General features: G+C 42.0%; 2 protein-coding genes across 2 annotated transcripts; one reads left to right on the top strand and one right to left on the bottom strand.

The window, feature by feature from the left end:
- Positions 1-411: 411 nt before the first annotated feature.
- On the bottom strand, positions 412-7,529 carry amt (aminomethyltransferase). Its single transcript, XM_079169460.1, has 9 exons — positions 7,308-7,529; positions 5,747-5,914; positions 5,432-5,512; positions 4,869-5,000; positions 4,693-4,771; positions 4,039-4,184; positions 3,041-3,221; positions 2,669-2,824; positions 412-2,049 (listed from the first exon to the last, which is right to left on the bottom strand). Exons 1-9 carry the CDS (start codon positions 7,431-7,433, stop codon positions 1,874-1,876), a joined length of 1,245 nt encoding a protein of 414 aa, XP_079025586.1. The 5' UTR covers positions 7,434-7,529; the 3' UTR covers positions 412-1,873.
- Positions 7,530-8,507: 978 nt separating this feature from the next.
- LOC306703733 (uncharacterized protein) lies at positions 8,508-11,196 on the top strand. The gene is made up of 5 exons (XM_079169790.1): positions 8,508-8,838; positions 9,196-9,321; positions 9,469-9,772; positions 10,271-10,489; positions 10,717-11,196. Exons 3-5 carry the CDS (start codon positions 9,643-9,645, stop codon positions 10,851-10,853), a joined length of 486 nt encoding a protein of 161 aa, XP_079025916.1. The 5' UTR covers positions 8,508-8,838; positions 9,196-9,321; positions 9,469-9,642; the 3' UTR covers positions 10,854-11,196.
- Positions 11,197-11,228: the final 32 nt, after the last annotated feature.

Genomic DNA, 11,228 nt, shown 5'->3' on the forward strand with positions numbered 1-11,228 from the left:
ACAATTTGGAACTAGGCAGAAAACTGCCCTGGAAAACAAAAACAAAGTGGTGCTGTGAGGGTTCTTATAACACACACCACAGTCCTTGCTTCTAAATCTACCACCCACTGAAAATAATGATACAAAATAAAGTAGAACATATAGAACATCTGTATAAATCACAACACTGACATCAAGTCTGAATTTTGAGTGTTTTTGGTCATTCATTGCTCTACCCAAACCCTTTGGGAAAGTCAAAATTGTGAGACAAATTATGAGACACTCAGGGCCCTAATCCTGTTCCATATCTCTGGGCCAATTGCTTTGCCAGACTGACTGACCACAGTAATGTGAAGAAGTGTCTTGTATTCAAAAAATGCTATCATATTTTTAAATCAGTCCATTTCAGTCAAATTTGAGAGTGGGTCACAATACATGTTAAATAGAATTGTGTTTAATAGACAAAAGATATTTTTTATTCAAATAAACAGCTATGCAAAATGTTTACATGAAAATTCAATTAAACATTAAAATCAACAGTGACACAAAAGGTGCGTCTTAAAGACAGATGACAAAAAAACAAACGTATAAATCAGTATTATTATTTTTATATTAAGTGTGTTATTATTTTTGACGAAATAATACATTCAGAGCTCAACAGAAAGTCCAAAGACAATGACATTACATTTCATTAGGTGCCAGACAGAACACACATAATCACAATTAACATATTTTCCAGTTATTTCAAGTTATCATTGTGCCACATGTAGCGTAAACTTCTCTTTCAGGTTCATCACTCATTATGATATAATAAAAAAGGTTTTATTTGATGTGGAGGTTTATGAACAAATCAACAGAGCAAACTAGAACTCCCTCAATTTCCCTCCAAACAAGAACTCTGTGAGAAAATTAAAACAAAAATGCCAATTCCACAAACTGAACTGACACGTTTGTGTTAATTGGCATATTTCAGAAAGGTGTTTCGTGTTGGAAGGATTTGTAGCTGACCCTGTTTGACCTCCGTTGATCAAGCTGTTTACGACCAACAATAAACATGAGCACAAAGTTGACTCTGTGGGATTTGGAAGGCCGTGACAAAATGCAGACATGCAGCGATTTAACATCAGAAGAACCATTTGGAATCTCTTAGTTTTGGTCCAGCGGAAACAAAGTAAATGATGTCCTGTTTCATTAGCAAAATCTATATACTACAACAAAAAGAGTTAATTTAATAATTATGTTTAATGGATCAGTCTCAATGGTTCCGTTCTTACTTGAATCAGTTTAACCTGCTGTCCGCTTAGAAAGCATTAAAAGAAAACACAGAAATTTGTCTACGACTAATATTAACAGAGCACCTAACCCCATGACATCATACATACATTCTCTGACTCAACAATACCGTTTGTAATTGATTTCATGCGCATGCATCCACATGTGAAACCGTGTACCTGTATGATGTATTTTTCTTCTTTTTTTTTTAGAAAAAGGAGCAGGTAGCATACTAGCTGTTTGTAAGAGTGACACCCTGCTGTTTGAAATGTTCACACTGTGGAACTGAACATTGCATCTCTGCTTTAGCCTCTCAAAGACAAACTATAATGCATTTAATGTGCTACACAATGAAAGTGTCTGATCACATCAGAGCAGCACACATACTGTATCGTATAATAGTTTTGCATTTTTTGGATTATCTCCTCTCAGAGGACTCATCAATGAAGACGTTCAGTTACACTGTTGTTGCATCGCTGGAGGTAAACGGAAGGGGACAGCATTGGTACATATGGGACAGAGTGCAGGAATGGTCCAGTGTGAGTACGTGTGTGTGTGTGTGTGTGTGTGTGTGTGTGTGTGTGTGTGTGTGTGTGTGTGTGTGTGTGTGTGTGTGTCCCTCCTATCCAAAATAGTAGTTGGTGGGGACGAAGGGCATCTTGCTGACGGAGGCGGGCACTGCTTTTTTCCTGACCTCGACCTGGATGGCTGTTCCGTTTTTAGCGTATGCCGCATCCACGTAACCCATGGCAACGTTCTTTTTTAGGCAGGGAGACGGGCAGCCGCTGGTCACTTCCCCTAAAGAAAAGAGCAGAGAAAAGGTCATACTTTGGAAATTCCTGTCTGAATCCCTTTCTGGTCACATCGTTGGTCGTCCTCTCTGGTTCAGACTTACTTCCTGAGCAGCACAATTACTTGTTAATCTACCCAATCTTTGGCTGCTTACACATTACATGATTTCACTCGTTCCACCACCATTCTTTTTTCAATATTAATATACATCACAACATGTGTTAATATGTTACAAAAAAGAATTACTAGAATTGATATTCATTGCATTGATATGGTACGTTTTGTATGATGTCAAACTAAACTGAATATTCCAAATTAAATTTGAAATATTAAAGAGACAATGTGTGAAATTTGAAATTGTGACCCCCAGTGGTAGTACCATGAAAGATAAAAACAATGCCTGTAAAAACTCTACACAATGTGGCTTTAATAGTGACTCTATTTTGTGTCAATGATGGTGCTGCGTGTTATTTTAAAACAATTCTTAGCTTAAATTCTGTTTTTATTTCACGTCTACTGGAGCACTGAGTTCCTTCTACCGGTGTTGCGGCCACTCTTTAATTGAAATACAGGGGGAACCCCAGCTCCCTCATGTCAACCACTTCCGCCGTGTTTGATTTCTGACCTATGACCTTTCCATCAGGGCTGAGTATGGGTGTGTGTTGCCTGACGGGGGGGCCGGTGGACACCAGGCCGACTCTCTTCCTGGCCGTCTTGGCTTTGATCTGAGGCACAATGATGTCAGCGCCGGGGAAATCCTTGGTCTGACGCCGACGCTTTCCTAACGCGTAAGAAGACAAAGCAACAGAGTGAACACACAGACCAGACTGCACTGTACACTCAAAGCTCAAGTAAAGTGCTAAAAGTAGTCGCTAATTGTGTCTCTCTGCCGTTTGGTGTTGAGCAGGTAGTGTACAGTGTGTTTTTAGGGCCTCTTTACTGAATGCGAACGTTAAATCTTAACGCAAATATTTTGTAATAAACACAGAAATCTTACCTATGGTCCACACTAGGGTGCCCTCCACAGGTGTGGTGGTCTCATCTATGTCATTCCCATAGAGACAAAGCCCCGCCTCCAGCCGCAGACTGTCCCTGGCGCCCAAACCAGATAGCTTCACCTCACCGTTAGCCAGCAGCTTCTCCGTCAGCTCCACCACTCTGGACTGAGGGACGGAGATCTGGATCAGAGAGACACAGACAGGTTGTAGAGATGGATCTCCATCCATGGAGTTTTAACTGGAAACAGCATTTTAACGCATCAACATTTGAATAAAAACTGTATTTTTTCATTAAATATACATATAAATATACAAAGCAGATGATGGGTACTAGTAATGACATAGTGCATAGTTGTTTTACTATGCTGAGGAATTAATTAGCATCTTAGTTTTTACAGACCTCAAAATGTTCATGGAGTAAAAACACAGAGTGATTCAAACTGAGGGAAAGATGAGTTATGTGAAAGGAAAAAAATGGGACAAAGAGAAACAAACTCCCACATTCCCTCTGTTAGACATAGAGAGACCCACCCACATCCATCCTGAGATCTACAGCGGTCCAGCAGAGAGAGTGAAAAAAGATAAATCCATGAAGTAAACCATTAATCTGGAACCAGGCTGCAGGTTCTTCCAAACAGAATATTTAAAGAGTGTTAACAAATGAAATATCAAGATGATAATTGAGTGACAACAAATTGGAATTGAACTTAACCAAAACTGAACACACTACTGAGACTTTTGATGTCTGTGTTTTTTTCCCCAAAACATTACGCATCATATGCTAAGGCATGTTAATCGTGAGTCAACTATCAGATTCACAGAAACACTTCTTCTTCACAGTTTCATCTTGTGTCTTCTTAGAAATAAAGAGATTCCTCTTGCGAGAACAATGGCACACAGAAAGAGGAAACGGTGTACGTACACAACGCATGTATTATTGTTTATTATGCTGTGACTGGGCTCTGTGGATAGTAGGCAAAGAGAAAGAGATGCTGACCTCCACCCCGTCCTCTCCGGTATATCCACAGCGAGTGACCCTGCAGCCAGGAATACCAAACACAGTGGCCAAGGTGGAGGTCATGAAGGTCAGCTTAGTGAGGTCCTCCTTTAGCCCCTCCTGGAGCACCTGAGCCATGGATGGACCTGACAACACACAACACAACTGTCTACTATCTACATGTACTACGGCATGGAGAGTCCGACACAGAGGAGGTCAAACAGCCAGAAAAATATAAAATAGCAGTTAATAAAAGATTCAGTGTGGGGCAAAGAAAGAAAGTGAGATATTGTTACTATAACTGGGAAGAGAGGAATGAAATAGTAGTAAAATCCAGATCGAGGCCAGGGATATCTAAAAGAAAGAAGGGTTATTGAGTTATCGTGACACTATTCTAATTTCTCTGAATAATATAAAATGACACTGACTGTTTGATGGTTGGTTAGTTATTGATAACAAAGACGCATGAAGAATACTACCGGCTTGGCACTAATGAGAGTTCTTGACCCTTCCTTCTTTTATAGGTTCCTTGAATAAAAACAAGAAGCAGGGCAGAAATGAAGAATGATGGGCTGAGGAAAAAGAGAGGAAGGACAGAAACAACAACGAAATAGGGGGTGTAGGAAAGGAATGAAGTAAGGAAGAATAGTTTACCTTGCAGAGCAATCAGCGCCTCATCAAGGAACTCCAGATCCACATCAAAACCTTCAGCTTTGAACTCTGCTAGTCTGGTCTAGAGGCAAAACACACACACACACACACACACCTTCCATCAGTCTACCACACTCCAGACCCGTCTGTCTACACACACTCTCTCTGTCTGCTCTTACCTTCATATGAGCCGAGTCCTTGTCGGAGCAGCCAGCGTTGGAGACGACGTAGAGGTAGCCCTGGTCCGTCTTTGTCACAATGAGGTCGTCAATAATCCCTCCTTTCTCAGTGGTGAAGAGGGACAACGTACCCTGAGGGGCGAGAGGAAAAAGACGAGTAAGTGTTACCTGTGCAAGGCCCTGTTCACAGTAAATGTGTCTTAGATGATCCAATCATAAAGCTTATTAATTTCCAGAAGTTGGCACTATCTTTTCAAAATAACCAAAATGTGGAAAATCATACAAAACTGTGTGATATAATGTCAGATATAGAATTATTTCTTATCACATGTACTCTCTTTCTACCCGAAGTAGAGCCACAAGGAGAGTTACACGAGACTTATATTCATCAGGCGGCCAGAAACACTCGAAATAAATGCTAATGTATCCGCTGAATGTCTAAATATCCAACTGTTAACAAACAAGTTCCCCACATACCAACTTAAAACGGGGATAATGTGTCTGAAAAGTGATAAAAACAATCTGTTTTTGTAGTTTCAACATGAAACAATCCTTCATCTCACTTGGTTGTCCTTGAGTTCTGCGATATCTGCAACCACGAGAGACTCCATGAACTTCACCCGGTCTTTGCCGTGGACTTTGGTCTGAGAGAAAAAAAAGAAAAAGGATATATTTAAACACAGCAATGAGATCGTTTCTTTTTCCGGTGGGTTGCTTCGTGGATCAAAACAAGTCTAATTGACAGAGTGCTGTATTTTACTATGATGATATGTTATCTATGATATGTGAGTTTGTATAAAGGTATATACGGTATCTGTTTACCTGTGTTCAGGAGTGTACTGTATGTATTTGTGTGTGTTTGTTTACGCTGATCTCACCTGCAGCATGTGGCTGACGTCGAAGATGGAGCAGTGCTCTCTGGTGTGCATGTGTGAGGCGATGTGACTGTCTTTGTACTGGACTGGCATACTCCAGCCTGCAAACTCCACCATCTTCCCCCCCTGCTCCCTGTGGAAGTCAAACAGCGGAGTCTTCTTCAAGGCAGCCTGGTGGGAAATGAAACGCTATGCTGCATGAACCGGAAAATAGGAAACACATGGAATACAGTACGTACATTTTGATGTATTCATTATTATGCTTAAGGGTGCTATAAATAGGATATTTTAGTACTTTAGTACTTAATTGTTGTATGGTATTTTTCAATGTAATGACAATCTGTAACATATTGCATCACAATCCAAAGAGGAAGCATATACTTGTCAAAGTAGCGTGACAGGTCAGTTGTTTCTACACACCTGTGTTGTGTTCTTTTGTGCACTGACTTCTGACCTACGAACCCACCGGTGAGGGGGGCTTATCAGCGCAGCAGCAGAAGTGCATTATGGGAAAGAGTGGGTCGGCACTTTACATAACACTCAATTGTTTTTTTACGAAACTGTTCAAGTCCAAAGTCAGCTGTTGATTTGAATGAACAAAGGAGAGGTGGTTGTTCTGGTTGTAATACGTGAACACACACACACACACACACACACACACACACACACACACACACACACACACACACACACACACACACACACACACACACACACACACACACACACACACACCTACAATTAATGAACTATAGATAACGGATGGCCACATGGTTATTAGAGGGACTTTAGTCTGTTTAACCCCTTTTTTTGCTTTGTGCAACACTCAAAGATATGCTGACTGAGGATTTATAAAAATAAAAGGATATACAATAAAGAACTTATATTTTGCATCATTTTACTGACCATTTCATTCATAACCTCCTCAGTGAGGTAATGAATGCATTGCTGAGCGATTGAATGAATGATTGTGGGCAAAGCCCCACATTTAGTCAGCAGAGGCAGCGCTCACAGCACTGTGGAGTCAGTCACTCGTGTTGTGCAGCACAGTGAAGTGAAGCAGACAGAGGGAGGCAGGATGGCAGTCTGCCGGGACAGATGTACATTATGTCTGCATGAAATCACTGCTGCTGTGACACACTGATGTCATTATTGTAATGCAGCAACACTAAAAGGAGGATTCCTGGAGTGACGTTCAAATGCAACGGCTCTAACATCGACTCCACAAACACCCACTGTATCATAACAACTTTGATTAACAACTACATTTCAAATATCATACAGGAAATAAAAAATATGGCATAAACCAAATTAATATTAAACCTACAACTGAGAACAATTAACACAGCATATGTCTACAACCTTTATATCGTATGATAAGACGTATAGTAAAGCAGGCAGCAGTAACACCTTGCACCACTGTGTCCAAATGATACTATTTGATTTCATCCTCGTCCAGTCAGAAAACTGTGCGAAAAGCTGCTTTACCCAAAGAGACGCACGAGCACTTTGGATAAGTTGTAGCTTGTTTTTGCCGTGCGGTGACACTTCGCGGTGCACTTACGTCTCCGCTCGAAGCCTGCCTCTTCCCCGCATGTCCCGCAGCAGCCGCCCGCAGCAAACCGTCCCTGGAAGCCCGCAGCCCGAGCCCCGAACCCCCGACGCCGACCAGCAACCGAGCCCACATCATGCCTCCTGTTTCCCCCGCTGAGGTCTCACGCGCGCCCGTCTGAGAGGCAACACTTCCGCCGCTGTCCTACTAAACTCTTTGGACTCCACACTTTGGGATTCCTGCTCGCGTTCTGGCAAAAACACACGAAGCGGTAGCGATTGGAGGAAGGAGCAAAGACTTGTGGGATGTGTAGTTGATGAGTCTGACCTGCAGGAGTTCAAAGTTTGATGGCTCTTGCAGGGCAAACTGCAAACTAACACATTCCAAATCAGGGAGGGTTTTAAATGGCTTGTGCCTTAGATCGCAGCGCCAACAGGATCCTCACACATATCTGTTAGTTTTTTATTGTATTGTTTTTTTCTTTCATTTTGTTTTTTTAGAGGCCTCTCCATGTTGTTCTGTGCATTCTTTACACCCCTTTATGTACTTCAGCAGCATGTTCAATATTAAAGCAGGTAGTATCAGATCATAAGTCTCCATTATGCTCATTGTACATATTTCATTTACTAATTGTATCTTAATAAAGTGGAAATCATACATCCAAGAGTTGGATTTTGCCAATTGCTATTTTCTTATTTACAGCCTATGGAAATCAAGACATTTAATCTCATCTGTCGTTATTTTAAGTTCCCAAAAACATAAGAGTTGTTTTTGGTCAGATAAAGTTGCCTACCTGTCCTACCTGTGCACCCAATGATATTTGTCCATGTGAGTTTTTATGAGTTTGTGTGTGTGTGTGTGTGTGTGTGTGTGTGTTTATCCCTTCGTACCCCATCATGCCCTCCATCCAGATCATTGAGTCATCCTTTGGCCTGAGAGACTAATAATACCCCCATGCCTGCTGCTATTTTAGGCCTGGAGGGCAAGCAGGGTTGGGCGCATGTGAGCATGTTTGGAGGGGGGTAATAGAGCTGAGAAGACTTGCTCGCTCTCTCTCTCTCTCTCTCTCTCTCTCTCTACCTCTTTAGCAGGGCAGCTAAATCAGAACATGGACACAACCAAACATACTCAGTTGGAGGGGGTGGCACTGTGGCGTCCTACAGTTGCTCAGTGACACACACACACACACACACACACACACACACACACACACACACACACACACACACACACACACACATTCATGAGGAGCAAGACCCTGAGGCAAAACCTGGAGGTTCCCATTTGCTTTCATACATCAAGGACTTTATTGGAAACTCTTAATTTGAGTTCATTTGGATTACTTTAGTCACTGTGTGGCTCCTGGATAACCTGTGTGGATATTCGATGTATCTCATTGCTGCTCCTGTGGGTGCGCACACATGTTTTGGTAATCGGGTGTCTGAGTGTGAGGAGACTGGGTGAACAAGAAGAACGACAGACTGACAAGAATAAACAAGCAGACATAAAACCCAACACAGCTCTCATTTCGTGGGGACAGACGGTAAGTGGGACGAGAAGAACAGTATTCTATATCTTATCCCAAAAAACTGATCTGGTTTGGCTACACAGTGTCTTGAGCACAGTAAGGTAAATCAGGTATGTCAGGCAGTTAATCATCCACTCCTTTATTCAGTTAGTCGTTAGATAGGTCCTGTCCTGTCCTTGTGCCTTTATGGGTTTGATCACCAGCTATTAATAGGTCTGATAAATCAGCTATTCATATGACCCGTTTGTTTTGTCTTCAATTAGAAACCAAGTTGATCTGTTTTGTTGCCGTCTCTCACATGATACTGCTCTGTTTTTATTTGAACAAAAGAATATCCTTTAATTCTTTCCCTCTTTTCTCTTCCACTTTCAGAACCAACCCATCATATTCTCACCTCTAGTAATTACCAACATGGTATTTGAGATTTAGTACAAACAATTCCATTTTCTAATGCAGACAAAAAGCATCTGCAGTAGCTGCTGCTGTGTCTCCTATGAAGTAAGCCAGAAGTATTCATCAAAATAATGTTATTTTGTGTAGCTGACATTCCAATTACAAACTATCCCAACAAAGCCCGTTAAGTTATTCAGAGCCCAATTCCCTCACACACCATCTTAGTGGATGTTTTCATTTCTTTTTTTAAAGGTGTTGCCTCTCATGGCCTTCAGAAGCTAATACTGTGGAAAGCTGCATGGCACACGTTAGGAAGATTAAATAGCCTCCAGATATATTCCCTGAAAAGAAGGTGTTGACCAGTGGAGCGCCATCTTGAACCTTCTGGCAGTCGAACCATCTGTCCGTCCCTCAAGAGGAGGCGAGATGTCGAGGCCTCCGTCCTCCCAGACTACCCCTCAGTTCCACAGGGTCAGCGACAGAGATCTCACCGAGATCGAGCTACATTCTGTGGATTCTATCAATGATCTCCACCGAACACACCCCGAACTCAAAGGTACAAACACACCGCGAACTCAGCCACAAAGATGCACACGCACTCTGAACACAGACACAAAGATACACACACACACTGAACGCAGACACAAAGATACACACACACACTGAACACAGACACAAAGATACACACACACCCCGAACTCAGCCACAAAGATACACACAAACTCTGACCGCAGAATGCAGCCACAAATATACACACACACACCAAACTCAACCACAAAGGTATACGCAAACTATGAACACAGCCACAAAGGTACACACACACCTCAAGCGGCCACAAAGGTATGCACACACACCCCGAACGCAGCCCCCTGAATGCAGCTGCAAAGGTACACACACACACTCCAAACGCAGGTACAAAGGTACACACACACACACACAAACACATCAAACACAGCCACACCGGCCCCCCAAACGACCGCCAAGAAGGTCAACGCACACTTCGAACCAGCTAAGTACAAACACACTGACATTGATCCGCTGTCTATGATTTCAGGGATGAGGCCTCCTCGTCCTGCTTACTCGCCCTCCTCGAATGGGAATCTCTACACAAGCGACACGACAACTGTCAATCAAAGAGGCCGTCCGATCAGCAGCAAATGGCAGAGTCGTCTACAGGACATGTTAACGCCCAGTTCATCGCATGCCTACGCTATGGGCTGTGCTATCATCACTCTGCTTCTGCTGACAGTGTTACTCATCTTCTACTTTTTGGGTGAGATACCAGATTCATTCATGTTCATTTGTTTCCCCTGATATTTCCTGGATATTTTGTACTATGAAGCTTGTCTCTCCAAATGTCTTTGCATCAATTATCGCAATTTCCCACTTAAATTTCTACCTCAAGCTATGTCATGTAATCACTAGGTTTAAAAAAAACAAAACCTGTCTGTGAATCTAACCCTAGATAGACAAGCTGACAGTTTGGCTTTTTGCCTCCAGTCCAGCAGGGCGGCGCAGTCCGGACGCTGGCTGAGGCAGTGAATGAGAAAGAGGCCTCAGCCACACAGCTGTCACTGCTGATCCAGGAACTGCAGGCACTGAGACACAACCTGACAGCCATGAGAGGAGGGACATAAGAACACTTTGACTCTCAATTGATTTGTCCTAAATGTTATCTGTGTTTCAAACTGGTAACTGATGAAACCATTTAAGGTTTCTGAAAACATTTCCACTCTCTCCTGCCCCGGTATGATAACATTACATTCAATTATACACATTTAATATTTGGCAAACTGATGATTCAGCATTATTGCTCATAATCATGAGCCAAGTGTTGCCATTGCGTCACACAAAGCTGTTTCTAGTTTACAGTAACAATTATTAAAATCCAATATTCATGCATATTTTTGTATTATGGATTTGTTTTGTGAAATTCACCCTTTTTTTTAAATCACGCAAATTAAACACAATTCACGAATCTATTTGTTTTAATTGATTTTTTACATTAGCGA

The sequence above is a fragment of the Pholis gunnellus genome (assembly GCF_910591455.1).
Source record: "Pholis gunnellus genome assembly, chromosome: 2".
Classification (NCBI taxonomy): domain Eukaryota; kingdom Metazoa; phylum Chordata; class Actinopteri; order Perciformes; family Pholidae; genus Pholis; species Pholis gunnellus.

What these genes read in the sequence shown, in the direction of transcription:
- amt (XM_079169460.1), bottom strand. Translation starts at nt 7,433, where the DNA reads ATGATGTGGGCTCGGTTGCTGGTCGGCGTCGGGGGTTCGGGGCTCGGG. An exon ending in ACGTCAGCCACATGCTGCAG is followed by an intron (nt 5,513 to 5,746) that starts GTGAGATCAGCG and finishes TTTTTCTCTCAG; the next exon opens with ACCAAAGTCCACGGCAAAGA. An exon ending in CCCTGATGGAAAGGTCATAG is followed by an intron (nt 2,050 to 2,668) that starts GTCAGAAATCAA and finishes TCTTTTCTTTAG; the next exon opens with GGGAAGTGACCAGCGGCTGC.
- LOC306703733 (XM_079169790.1), top strand. Translation starts at nt 9,643, where the DNA reads ATGTCGAGGCCTCCGTCCTCCCAGACTACCCCTCAGTTCCACAGGGTC. An exon ending in AACACACCCCGAACTCAAAG is followed by an intron (nt 9,773 to 10,270) that starts GTACAAACACAC and finishes CTATGATTTCAG; the next exon opens with GGATGAGGCCTCCTCGTCCT. An exon ending in ACTCATCTTCTACTTTTTGG is followed by an intron (nt 10,490 to 10,716) that starts GTGAGATACCAG and finishes TTTTGCCTCCAG; the next exon opens with TCCAGCAGGGCGGCGCAGTC.